The sequence below is a fragment of the Cupressus sempervirens genome, chromosome 3 (genome assembly GCF_028749045.1).
Source record: "Cupressus sempervirens isolate cs-2001-9-10 chromosome 3, ASM2874904v1, whole genome shotgun sequence".
Taxonomy (NCBI): domain Eukaryota; kingdom Viridiplantae; phylum Streptophyta; class Pinopsida; order Cupressales; family Cupressaceae; genus Cupressus; species Cupressus sempervirens.
In genome coordinates, this window is record NC_143120.1 from 560,120,039 (window position 1) to 560,133,127 (window position 13,089).

The window sequence follows — 13,089 nt, forward strand, 5'->3', positions numbered from 1 at the left end:
TCATCACTTTCACGTTGAGCTCTTTCATCATATTCCTCATCTTCATTATTAGCATACAAACAATTTTTATCTCTCCTAGGCTTGAAGTTTCCCTTATACTTTATCTCTCTTTTAGGACATTTAGATGCATAATGACCAAACTCATTACATGTCCAACATTTAAAGATATTCTTATGATCTTTTTCTCTTCACACAAGAAGTGATATACCTTCTTCAATCTTCTTGTCTTCATCAGATCTAGTTCTGCTGCTACTAGCAAAATCTTCATGTGTGCTTGCACTTCTAGAAAGGCTTGGCTGAATATTAAGGGCACTGAAGGTTGTCTCTACTCTTGTTAATTCTCCAATTTGTCTCAGATCTGCTTCTGTCTTCCAAGCAATGTTTCTATGATAAGTAGGAGATAATTTCCACAGCTAGTCAAATTGTGATATGAATATCAGGATTTAACTGTGTGATTTTGAGTCAAACTCGATGACCCATATTTCATGAGTAGTGATTCAACATGAATCCATCTCTCATGAGAATAAATGGAACACTTAGCACTCATTGGATCTAGGTGATGCTCACAGGGGTGAAGCACCGGAACTTCTCGGGAGGTCACCCATCCCAGTACTACTCCAGCCTGAGCGCGCTTAACTACAAAGTTTCCTCCTTAGTTAAACCCAAAGCTTGCAACCCCATTTGCAAAACCTTCACCAAGTGTTGTGCCTTATGAACCATTCATTAGAAAGCCCCTTAAGCTCATCAATTGATAAGTAGGAGATAATTTCCACAGCTAATCAAATTGTGATATGAATATCAGGATTTAACTGTGTGATTTTGAGTCAAACTCGATGACCCATATTTCATGAGTAGTGATTCAACATGAATCCATCTCTCATGAGAATAAATGGAACACTTAGCACTCATTGGATCTAGGTGATGCTCACAGGGGTGAAGCACCGGGACTTCCCGGGAGGTCACCCATCCCAGTACTACTCCAGCCTGAGCGCGCTTAACTACGGAGTTTCCTCCTTAGTTAAACCCAAAGCTTGCAACCCCATTTGCAAAACCTTCACCAAGTGTTGTGCCTTATGAACCATTCATTAGAAAGCCCCTTAAGCTCATCAATTGATAAGTAGGAGATAATTTCCACAGCTAGTCAAATTGTGATATGAATATCAGGATTTTGACTCAAAATCACACAGTTAAATCCTGATATTCATATCACAATTTGACTAGCTGTGGAAATTATCTCCTACTTATCAATTGATGAGCTTAAGGGGCTTTCTAATGAATGGTTCATAAGGCACAACACTTGGTGAAGGTTTTGCAAATGGGGTTGCAAGCTTTGGGTTTAACTAAGGAGGAAACTCTGTAGTTAAGCGCGCTCAGGCTGGAGTAGTACTGGGATGGGTGACCTCCCGGGAAGTCCCGGTGTTTCACCCCTGTGAGCATCACCTAGATCCAATGAGTGCTAAGTGTTCCATTTATTGTCATGAGAGATGGATTCATGTTGAATCATTACTCATGAAATATGGGTCATCGAGTTTGACTCAAAATCACACAGTTAAATCCTGATATTCATATCACAATTTGACTAGCTGTGGAAATTATCTCCTACTTATCAATTGATGAGCTTAAGGGGCTTTCTAATGAATGGTTCATAAGGCACAACACTTGGTGAAGGTTTTGCAAATGGGGTTGCAAGCTTTGGGTTTAACTAAGGAGGAAACTCCGTAGTTAAGCGCGCTCAGGCTGGAGTAGTACTGGGATGGGTGACCTCCCGGGAAGTCCCGGTGCTTCACCCCTGTGAGCATCACCTAGATCCAATGAGTGCTAAGTGTTCCATTTATTCTCATGAGAGATGGATTCATGTTGAATCACTACTCATGAAATATGGGTCATCGAGTTTGACTCAAAATCACACAGTTAAATCCTGATATTCATATCACAATGTTTCTATGGTAAATTCTTTTGTGCAAGGTATTAGTAATTGAATCATCTGAGCTACTTGAATGGTGGTGTTCGAGTCTTCAAGATCTTCCATACAACCTCATCTTCTTCCTTGGTTCCACCATGTGACTTGATTCCTTCAACAATCTCTGATATCCTACCAATATAGTCGGCCTTGAGGCTTTCCCAATTAATTATAATAAGATAATTAATTACAATTACAATAGCACTCTCGGCTCACATTCTACACAACTTCTCACACATGCAATACTAGAGCTTGTGCATCCATTGATGTCAGCATCCGACTGTCATAAGTCACTGGCTGACTGCACATCTTTTCATTACATCTCAGATGAAAGATATCAGACAAACATCAAATTGCTGCTTTCCAAGCACTTTTTTTCTGTACTGCTCTTAGTAAATCAAGCATATCTTAGTTTCAAGGAAAAACCACCACAACCGAGCAAGTCGACCTATTGAAACCTAGGCAAATAAGATTTTTGACCCAACTTCTGATTAGGACATCATAGGAAGGGTCAATATGAGCCTCATGATTTGAGGATGCATATTACCATACCATGGAGATAGAAAGTGAAGTTGAGGAAAAGTGAAGTTGATGTTTCTTCCAGTGATAGTGAAGTGAGGTTGAGTTAAGCTCTTTGTAATATTGTATGGACATGATGAAGATGATGGTAGAGCTAAATGACACAAGAGAAGAAAGACACCTTTGGTGTACAAACTATAAAGTAGGTCATTTGCAAAATTTGTCATGTTGTAGGCTACCTAGTCTAGGATTGGCCACAATTCTTTTTTAAAAAGTGCTTAAGTAATTTATTCTCTAGGGGAGCTAGAATACCACTTACGAGATAATAGTGCATGTTATATTTCATCTACAAGTGTGTCACTTTGCAAGTATTAAAACCAAAGACATGATAGATGCCAAAACATGGGTGGAAGTGGAAGTTGAGTATGATGGTCAATGTTGACCGATTGTATAGTACCAAAGGTATAATAAGTGCGATCATTTTGCAAGAGATTGCCTCACTAATTAAATTATATGAGGACTTATTTGCCAATGGTGTGGCGCAAAGGACCATAAGGATGGTAATTGTCCAAAAAGGTCAATGTTGATAAGATTGTTGTACAAGGTTTGGATAAGGAAATGACAGTTATAAAGATCCCAAACAAAATGAGCTGAATGACTAGATAAACCTATGAAGTAGAAAATATTGATTGAAATGGCGTTAGCAAGGAGCAAAACCAATGTCAATAAGGCCACTATTGGAAAAGTATTGCTATCACCTCACCCGTAATGGTGGTGAATTTCACACAATATTTTTGAGAGAATGTGGCTATCACTACTAATGATGATGATATGGAGCATACACACTCACACTTAGTTGTCACATGGCTCAACATTGGGTGAGGAATATCAATTGAAACAAATATATAATTGTGGAACATCCTCATGTAGGTGATCAAATAATATGCCCAATTGCCCCATGATGAACTTAGTCAATTGACCTATAGTTATGCACATTCAAATGCAAGGGAGTAAACTTACCAATTTCTTCTTTGATGGTGAATTAGATGTAAATATTATTCTAGAAGAGACTTGGAGAAGTCTTCGGAAGCTCCCAAGCCAAGCACCAACTTTCTAGTTGGTATGATGACATCAATACTATATAAAGCTGCCAGGAGTTCTCATGGCTAAAAGGTAATCATCAAATTCATCCATTGATTTCAAGGTAACTGCAAATGGCATAAAGTTGTTGGAGACATCCACCAGTTCCAAGAATACGACATTATTTTTGCAAGCAACCAAGAAATTAATAGTGTAACATGGGGACGTGTCCCCCCACCAAAACCGAGCCACACCCGAGGTGGGGGGTCAGCGTCTCGACATCTTGGGCGGTGCCACTCAGAGCGCCACGTCCCCTTTAAGTGCGGGGTGACGCTGGTACATCTCCCTTGGCAACAAGATGGGGGACAGTAAAAACTTTAATATGAAGATTGATATATATTACAAATTTAAAATTATATAATTTGACACTCTTTCATTTGCTAATGTTCAATGTTCATTGTTTGTCATTTGATCATGAATCATGATGTTCCAATTCAAAACTTCAATGCAATGTTCAATGTTTAAGTTTTTTACATCTTTATATCTTATATTGTATAATTGTAGTACATCTTTTCATAACTAGCATTCTAAGTACCATATGTATAGTATATACACTGTTGCTCCCCCCCACCCCCCCACCGTCCCCCCATCGTCTCCCCACCATCCCCAAATCAAGGCCCCTTTGTCCCCTCGTCTCGGAAACTTGTCCCACCCTCCCGCCGTCCCCCCCCGTCCCGCAAGACGGTGTAACTATGGAAATTATTAATGGTGAGGTTTTTGCCATTTGTCCACTCATTGGAAATAATAGTGCAGCCATAGTTTTTCTAGTCCCTTCTTTGCTCCTTCACCACTTCTCTTCCCCTATCAATTGCATTCACAAGTAACCTATTACTACAAAGTGAAATTAAGTACACAGTTTTGACTAAAAAAGCAGCTTAAATTGTATTAGTACAAAGTGAAATTAAGTCCACAATTTCAACTAAAAAATTAGCTTAAATCCAACAAAAATTAGCAACTGCTATAAATGAAATTAAAAGAAGATAAAATTTGTTTAAATTTTGAAACTCAACATTAGTTAATCATATAATTTTGCTTCTGGATTCAACTGTACAGTAGAATCCAAGATAAAAATTATATGATTAACTATGGACTGGAAATTTGATCTCTTCTATGAGCATGAGCTATTGAAAGTAAAACATTTAAAACAACCGGGTTAGCCTCCCACTCAAGTCTTGGTGAGGTGCCTTTTGCTAAAACTGTCAATATAGTAACCAAATTATGCCGGTAAATATTGTCCACCATTTTGAAATTGATGCTATTGAAGTTCCAAAAATCAACACATGCAATGTCTGTATGCTCATGTGCCTCCCTATTTCCACCTAGTTGCCTCTATTAATGGTTGTGCTCCAGGTATGTTTCTATGCATGAAATAATCACTTGTAGACAACAACATTGACAGTGGTGCTCTATTAGAAGTTGCTGATGTGGTGGGTAAGGTTGTGGTGAATTTTTAGATATATAGGCTGCAAAGAGAGCCCACTATGCTCTGAAGTGTTTCTTCTTTAGCTTCATGGTTGATTCGAGCACCTTGAGATTTTTCTATGGATGCTTCCATGGTTAGTTTTGCCCTCTCCCATTGCTAGTTGCAAGTATGACATTCATTTTGAAAGATCCCAGACTTGATCGTAAAGGAAATTTCTTATTTTTGTTTTCTTTCTTGTATTTCAGCGATTGAGTGAGGATGTCTAATTTTTTTGTCTTTTTTTTGTAGTTTATATGAATAATAGGAGATGAAAAATGCATAAACTTGACAAATTCTGAAGTCAAATGAATTGCAAATACGAAAGCATATGCTAAAGGAAATAATCTGATCTTATTTCTGCTAAACACGAGACTACGTATTCATACTAGGGCTGTATGATGGACAACATCTTTGTAATGAATTTATCCTGCAGTATCTGGTGTGTCATCTCTGCTGCCCAATTTGCTGCTGCCGCCCAGAAATTCATTGATTTTTGCTTTAACTGTTGCTACTAAACCCTAATGCCAAGCTAGAATGGATATAGTTTCTGCCTGAAGCTATATGACTAGTGTAGAAATAACTAGAATGCCATGAATTTGTTGCCAACATTCTTATCTGCAATTCTGATTAGTACAATCTGTTCTTACAGATCTGGTTCATGGATTTTCTCCTCAAAACTTGATCCTTTCTTATAATAACACTAGGAGAGCAGGGGTTTCGTCCAACTCCCTGTTCTTCCAAGAGTTTTCATTCTTGGATCTTCAATTGCTGCTCAAACCCTCCTCGGAACTCAAACTTCAATATGCTGATGTGAAAATAATAACCTGGATGCTTGAAAATGGTTGCCACACTCTCTTTTTATTTCTTTTCCCTCTTTCTTTATTATGTTCAACCTTTAGAGTTCCCAGCCATTTATTTTAATTTACTTAATTATAATATATTCCTCCTCTTAGACTGTTGAACCTCTAGAGGCATTATTCATCACCAGAATGTGGCCACCTTATAACTTGTTATTAACCCTGCCTAGGAAAATGTGCCATAGGCCACTATATTATATTTTATTATAATTATAAAGTGACTTGACTGAATTGCTTTTTTGAATTGCTAATAGGATATTTTATTAATATTAAAGGTATTAATTTGAAATGCAAAATCAGGGATTATCGTTATAACCATTGTATAAGCTTTCCCAAACTGCCTAACAGCTCCCCATTAACAGGATTAACTATAAACTTGTACAAAACTTTTTAATTTACAGCCCATATTATCTAAAAGTGGGCATGCAACTATTACATACTATCAACTTCTACCATTCTTAACCTACTACCTCTAAGCATTCCAGTAATATCAGAGCCCTTTATTGACAAAACAAGTGACATCCACACAAAAACCATATACATCCAACCAGGGCATACCCAGGAGCAGACAGATTGAATTTCAAATAGAAAGACAAAAAACTGAAACTTCTCCATTGGGGCTGCAGCCTCACATTTTGCTTTGTTTTGGTCCTGTTTTTTGCCTCCCTTTCCCTCTTTTGTTTCACCACTTTTCGTGCTTGATTGTAATCCTTTAGTATCTCCCACCCTTTATGGGCCTCATCCAGATGGTGCTCCATATTTTTATTTACACTCCAAACTAGAAGGGCTGGTAATCCTGCTCCCATTTACCCACCACACACTAATCACCCTCAATGGCATGAAATCCTTTTCCTAGTTCAACAACAATGACAATGGGGATGAAACCCCCAACCATTCCAGCTTCACGAAAGCTCTCAAAACCCACACAGCCTCCTCCTTGGAGCCCACCTCTAAAGCCCACGACAACGTCATGGAGGCAATATCAATATTTGATCTATACCTCTACTCCGTATTTAGATATAGCTTACCTAAAAGAAGATCAATAATTTGTCAGTTAGAACTTGATGTTGTGATTAGAAAAATTCTCTTCAGTTGCTACCTAGTAATTTCCCTGTTGGTTCCCAAAACCACAAATTGGAAATCCAAGAGCTTGCCAATTCTCCAACATGATTCCGCAATCAGTTCTAGCCAATGAACAAGAATCACCTTGATTCCCTTGGAGTTTAGGCTTCGCTACACCTAGGCGGGTAAACCTTCACCTCAAATGCTAACTGCATGGTTCAAGGCTTTTCTATAGTGAATTTAAGCCTTCTGAATTCTTCGGCTAGCAGAATCCTCAAGCTCGATCAAATAAACTTGAATGCTTGTTTGAAATAATTGAATGTTTTGTATTTGGTTCTTAACAATTGGTTTGATGCTTGTAAGAAGGAAGATATAGATTTTATGACTTTAAATATAAACCCAATATTTAGGCAACAGAGTCAACTACAACGAGATATTTATGGACAACATTATAAAGTTCTACACACTTATATTGTCAACAATTTAATAATCAAGATGCGACATATCAAATATATATGCAATCTTAAATTAGTCCAGATTGAACTTTTACTCCTATGGTAGGGAGACAAACTGGACGAGATATGGAAACAATTCAATATTTCACTATATTTATGATATCATTTAAGATGCTAAATGACCGTGTCCACTTTTGTGACATTTAAATTGTTTACAAAATTTAAAGATTATTATAAGGATGAATCAACTGCAATTTAAATCTCCTTGCCTTTTAAATAATCAAAAAGCTAAAAGGCTCCTATTTATCATTAAAATATAATCAATAAATTTACATTAAAAATTCATCTTTTCACTCCTTAAACCTCCTTATGAGTGAAAATAAAATATTTCCTCTTCAAATGTTGTTTGTCGAATATGGTCTTGTTTTTTTTTTTTGGATCTATCCCTCCAAATGAATCATATATATATATATTCTAAATGGAAACAACTTTTAAATTTTTAATACATCCTTTCGTTAGGAATACTCAATTATTTGATTAGTCACACTTTTTGCAGTTAATATTATTATGTCTCTTCTTATTAACATGACTTTTCTCCTTTTATGGAACTATGCCATTGAATGTCTTTAGTTTAATGAAATAGATGGAATTTTTAATAATTTCTTTCCTTATTCATTGGGCTTTGTTGACCTGTCGATTTGACAAATGGAAATTTAATTCCAAAATGGCATTTCTTTGTCTATCCTGGCTTCAAGTTCTCGACAATCACAATATTTCCTTTGCATTCACCTATTCCTCTATCTTCAAACGTAGGTTGTGATTTTGAGAAGCCCTTCGACGGAGCAGACAATTCCAGGTGTATATTCTTCTTCGGCTCTTCGTTTTATCCTCCGCATATGCCAAACTTGCATTGATACTGAAGATCTAATCATTTTTAATAAATGATCTCATTCGTTATCGATGTAAATGATTTGTTTTCCCCTCAATATGTTGGTGCGGTTATTATAGGTTGCTGATACTTCAAAACTTGTTGTCTATTAATCATCCTAATGATCTCTATGCCATGGTTTATCGCACATGATAATTCCATCATTATGATTTCTGGATAATGGCACAATCACATCCAATTTGTGCACGATGCTGTCAGTTACTTGGAACAGTTATTTCTTCTCTTTCTCATTCATACGTATAAACTTTTGAAGATAAAGTGACTAGGAAAGCACTACAAATGTCTTGATTGATGATGCCTTTACAGTTTATTAATTTTTGTATACTGGAAAGTATTTTTATAAACAAACTATGCTCATTTTTCTGGCAATGATGAATGCTGTGTCAACTTAGTTAGCATTTGTATGCTTCTGTGGTAGTAAAATCTGGAGAAGAGCTTATAATGTCTTTACTAAACACACATGATACTATCTTATCCAGTTCCTCTTTAAATGCTGGTGGTTAATATATCTGTAGGCTGTAAGACAGCCTTGCAAATTAAATCTACAAACTTGGACAATTAAGTTTTTCCAATCTGCAGACATTTGTTATGATGCAATCAATTGTGTATAATAGTTGAACTTCTATACACATGTTCAAACTATTGTGAGTCCCCTACCTTAATTGTTTGTGCTTGCAATATCAGAGGTCAGTAAACCAGTACATTCACAAAGATTCTTTAAGTTTCTACAGTAGGAAAGGTACCGCCCAAAATCACAAAGTTGAAGACTAGCTTAGATCCATCGTCTTCAAACATTGGAGCTTCAAAAAGATCTTGGCAAACTCCTCAGTTTGCTGCATTCAATCAAAATCATCTTCTGTAAAGCATCAAGCTCACAGAGAATGGCTAACTCTATGACTTTACACTTCTACCATCCTTTACATTATATTCTATTGATCTTTGACATTAATGGTCTTCCCTTTTCAAATCTCCAACATTATAAATAGAGGCCAGGATTTTTGCCAAAAAGTAAGGCTCCAACAATGGCTCTTGTTGGGGACGTATGACCCTTGTGGGCATAATGAGACTCCAGCTATCTCTGTAGGAGCAGACCGAGCATCCATGCTTAACATAATGCATTGTGAAATTGGGTGGCCCGAGGCCCCCCCAAAAATGAACATTGATTCTTTCCTCTATCAAAAACCTGATTTTGATCATATGACACTTTGAACCTTGCTGAATTAGATACATCATTCCCATAGACAACATTTATTGCTTTATTAACAAAGTCCGACTTTTGTTCAGCCTTTAAGAAGTCATCAGGTGCACCGTGGTCTTTGCTGAATACTAGCGTTTAGATCAATCTCCTTTGCTTGATTATTCTCTTGTGTACAATTCGCTTCAGCTCCATACTTAGAATGCTCGTGCATAGCTGATTTCTTCTCATCTTCTGAACACATTTCCTCACTCATATCTTGAGTTCCATCATCTTCAAACTTATCATCAGGCTTGCTGTCCTCATCATGATGCTGATGGAATTGATTGCATTTAAACACTTATTCAAATAATAGATTCATGAACATAGAGAAATCAGACATGTGTGTGTGTATTATATCCATTCCCTGCTCTGGCCAAAAAAAAACATCCTTGAAATTTGATTCTCTGCCACCCTGTCCCAGAAACTCCGGGTAACATAGAGTATAATACATACTAGTGTCTTGCCTAGACGATTTTTGCATCAGGTCAATAGCTTTCAAAATTATCTTCTTTACTGTTAAAGCATTCATTCTGTTTCTCAATGTGGTCCATTTGTTGCGTGTTATTATCGTTGCTTCCGGGTTGAAGCTTGGATTTCTTCTTTCCGTATCTCAAGGCATCAAAGAAGCTCCATTGTTTGATGATGTGCAGGTTGCTTGAAGTTGATTTAATCCTTCCAAAATTTAAAATATTGGCATAATGATGGAAAGCCTTTAACATAACATTATTTTATATTGATTAACAAGATACAATACACTTCTAGTAAGCGTATTTCTTTCTTTTGGGTTTTTTGTTTTGTTTTCTCTTTCAAATGGATCAATTTCCTTGTGTGTCAGTCTCACCATTGCAACTATCCTTTTCATTGGTTATAGTTGACCCATTCAAATTTCAACATTTAGGCATGTAGCATTTCATTAGGCAATTTGCACACGAGTCTCTTGTGTCCACCGGATGGAAATTTTAATGATTTAGAACTTGGTCATTCTATTTGACCTTTATTTTGGGGTGTTGCTTATGTTGGGCATTATGTTCAGGTAAGTTGAACCCGTAATCTGCCCCGTAGGGTGCCATTTGAAACCACCCACAATAATATATTGATGGGGCCCACATTGAGTTAATACCACCAATCCATCCCCACTTTATCAGTTATCTGCCCCTTAGTATTAGTAGGGTGAAGGTGAGGTAGAGGGGGGTGAAATGGTGATTGAGAATGATTTTAAGATATCTATAATTTTATAAACCATTGTGTTTTTTATCAGCTCAAGCTATGAACTTGCTTTGATGAAAAATATTTGGTTTTTAAGATATTTTAAGCAATCAAAAGTTTTTTTTGGGTAAACATTTGACTCTTTCCTCGCATGCATGCAGGAAAAATATTTCCTTGCAAGGATTTTTTTTTTTTTTTTTTTTTTTCAACTTTAGTAGATATAGGTCATGCAAAGAAATGGACAAGCCAGAGATTATCCTATCAAGATTCTGCTTCATTTCGTAGTTTCAAGTCATTCCATGACTGCCTTCTTGATCAGGTGGAAAATATTCCGCTTCAATTCTTTTTTTGCAGTACTTGCAAGGTTTTTTCTTCTTGAACATATTGATAAAAATGCTCTATTAATTGCATGCAGGTGTATGTGAGAAATATATCGAAAAGTGGCATGCAGATCAAACATGGCTTTGATGGGCATGCAAATGCATGTTGGACCCACAAGGTGACACCCAATGAATATGAGATAATGCAAACATCTGGGACCCTTATTGCAGTTATCCATGGCAGGTTGTTGAGTCTGACCTATTTTTATCTAATACCCTTATTTTCTTTTATATTATTCTCTTTTTCAACTGATACACTGATTAATCCTCATTCAAAAATAAAAAAATTTAAACATTGTATCTCTTCATTGTGGCTCTTTAACTACTTAAATGACTAAAGGATAAAATATAGCTGAAAAGTTAATCCTAAACATCTCACCAAAAATCTTAATCATTAAGCTATATCATCATAAATGGCAAGTTGGCACATTGCATGGTTCCCGACATTCAGAAAAGTTCTCAGTGCCACCTCATCATGACATCCTTCTTGGCCAACAAAGTGACACAATCTAACTTAGATATATATGTGCTCCATAATCACTTGTGTGTGATTGTATTGTTTCCCATGCAGTCATCCATACCTCACTATGAGACTCTCCTGACCTCATTCTGTAGGAGATCTTTAGTGGGTCTCAAACAATAAGTATTATGTCAATGAACATGAAATCTCATCTACATATACTGAGTTTCCATGTTATACTATCCCTATTTGTTAAATACTTCAACTTATATGCTATAAGAAGCAATCTTGAAGTGTTCTGTTCTTCAACTTTAATTCTCTCAAAATCTGTATACATTATTAATAATATCAGTTTGGCATTTACAATCTTGTTCTGGTATGCAAGGTTAGAATGCTGAGCAAGCAGAATAACATTCAAATGGCTCACTATTCTAGGAAGATTTAAAAGTAGATGAGCTATAGAGGCTTTAAATGCTTGATCGTTTTGTTAAATAAGATATTAAGGGATCTATAATCCAATCCCACAGTATAACCATGGCATCAAATCAGCAAGCCTCTGTGCAACAGTGGGTATGACTATGTCTCAAACCCCCAGTCCGTTGGGAATTTCTCAAGGAAGCGTTGTCTTTATTTCTCGAATGATTAAAGTGGTGTCTTAGTATCCTCTTACACATCACAAATAGAAATGTCAGTGATAACACTGTCAAATTAGTCTAGGGCAGTTTTTAACCTTGGATTACTCAGTTAATTTGCATAGCTTAGCTAACTTATACCTAACCTTAATAGTTTTCATGCAATTTTTTAACCATTAGTTATAAATGAAATAATAAACAGCAGTCGTTACTAGCGTCATCAATTTCCAATAGCTAAAGATAAGAATGTTTACCAAAGAGTGAAGGTTATGTCTTCAACTTGTTTCTATGATCTCTAGAGTCTAGATAACCCTAAAGGATATTTTTGTTAACTTAATAGCATTTTAACTTGCACAATTCCAAACACTATATGACTATTATATCAAGTACATACACACCATTGATAGATCATAGATGACCATTGCAAGGAAGTCATCAAGGAACATTGACTTTAATTCATTACCCACAGTCAGTAATAATTAACTTCATCTTCTAACCATGCTTCATCATCTTGTCATCACAATCCATTTTTCAGCATTTCACCCATTCGCACCATGCAAGAATACAGTCATGTCACAAGAAAGAGAACATCTGACATTCACATACCATACTATTATGCCAGCTTAACTTGACCAAGTTAACATTAATAAAGTAAGGAATTTGAAGGTTCACTTAACCTGACAAGAGCATCAATCAGTGCCAGCTGTACCATAAATATAGTGACAGAATACAATGGCTGAGAAGGATACAATAAGAACTACCATCATCAT

The 13,089-nt window shown here is 36.4% G+C and overlaps 1 protein-coding gene across 1 annotated transcript in view; it reads left to right on the forward strand.

Annotated features, from left to right (window-relative positions):
* LOC149567651 (alpha/beta-Hydrolases superfamily protein) overlaps nt 1-13,089 on the forward strand; it is a 143,428-nt gene that overhangs the window by 82,886 nt on the left and 47,453 nt on the right. The window contains exon 7 of the mRNA XM_089820901.1: nt 11,263-11,411. Coding sequence (XP_089677027.1) covers nt 11,263-11,411 — 149 coding nt within the window. The remainder of the gene's footprint in view (nt 1-11,262; nt 11,412-13,089) is intronic.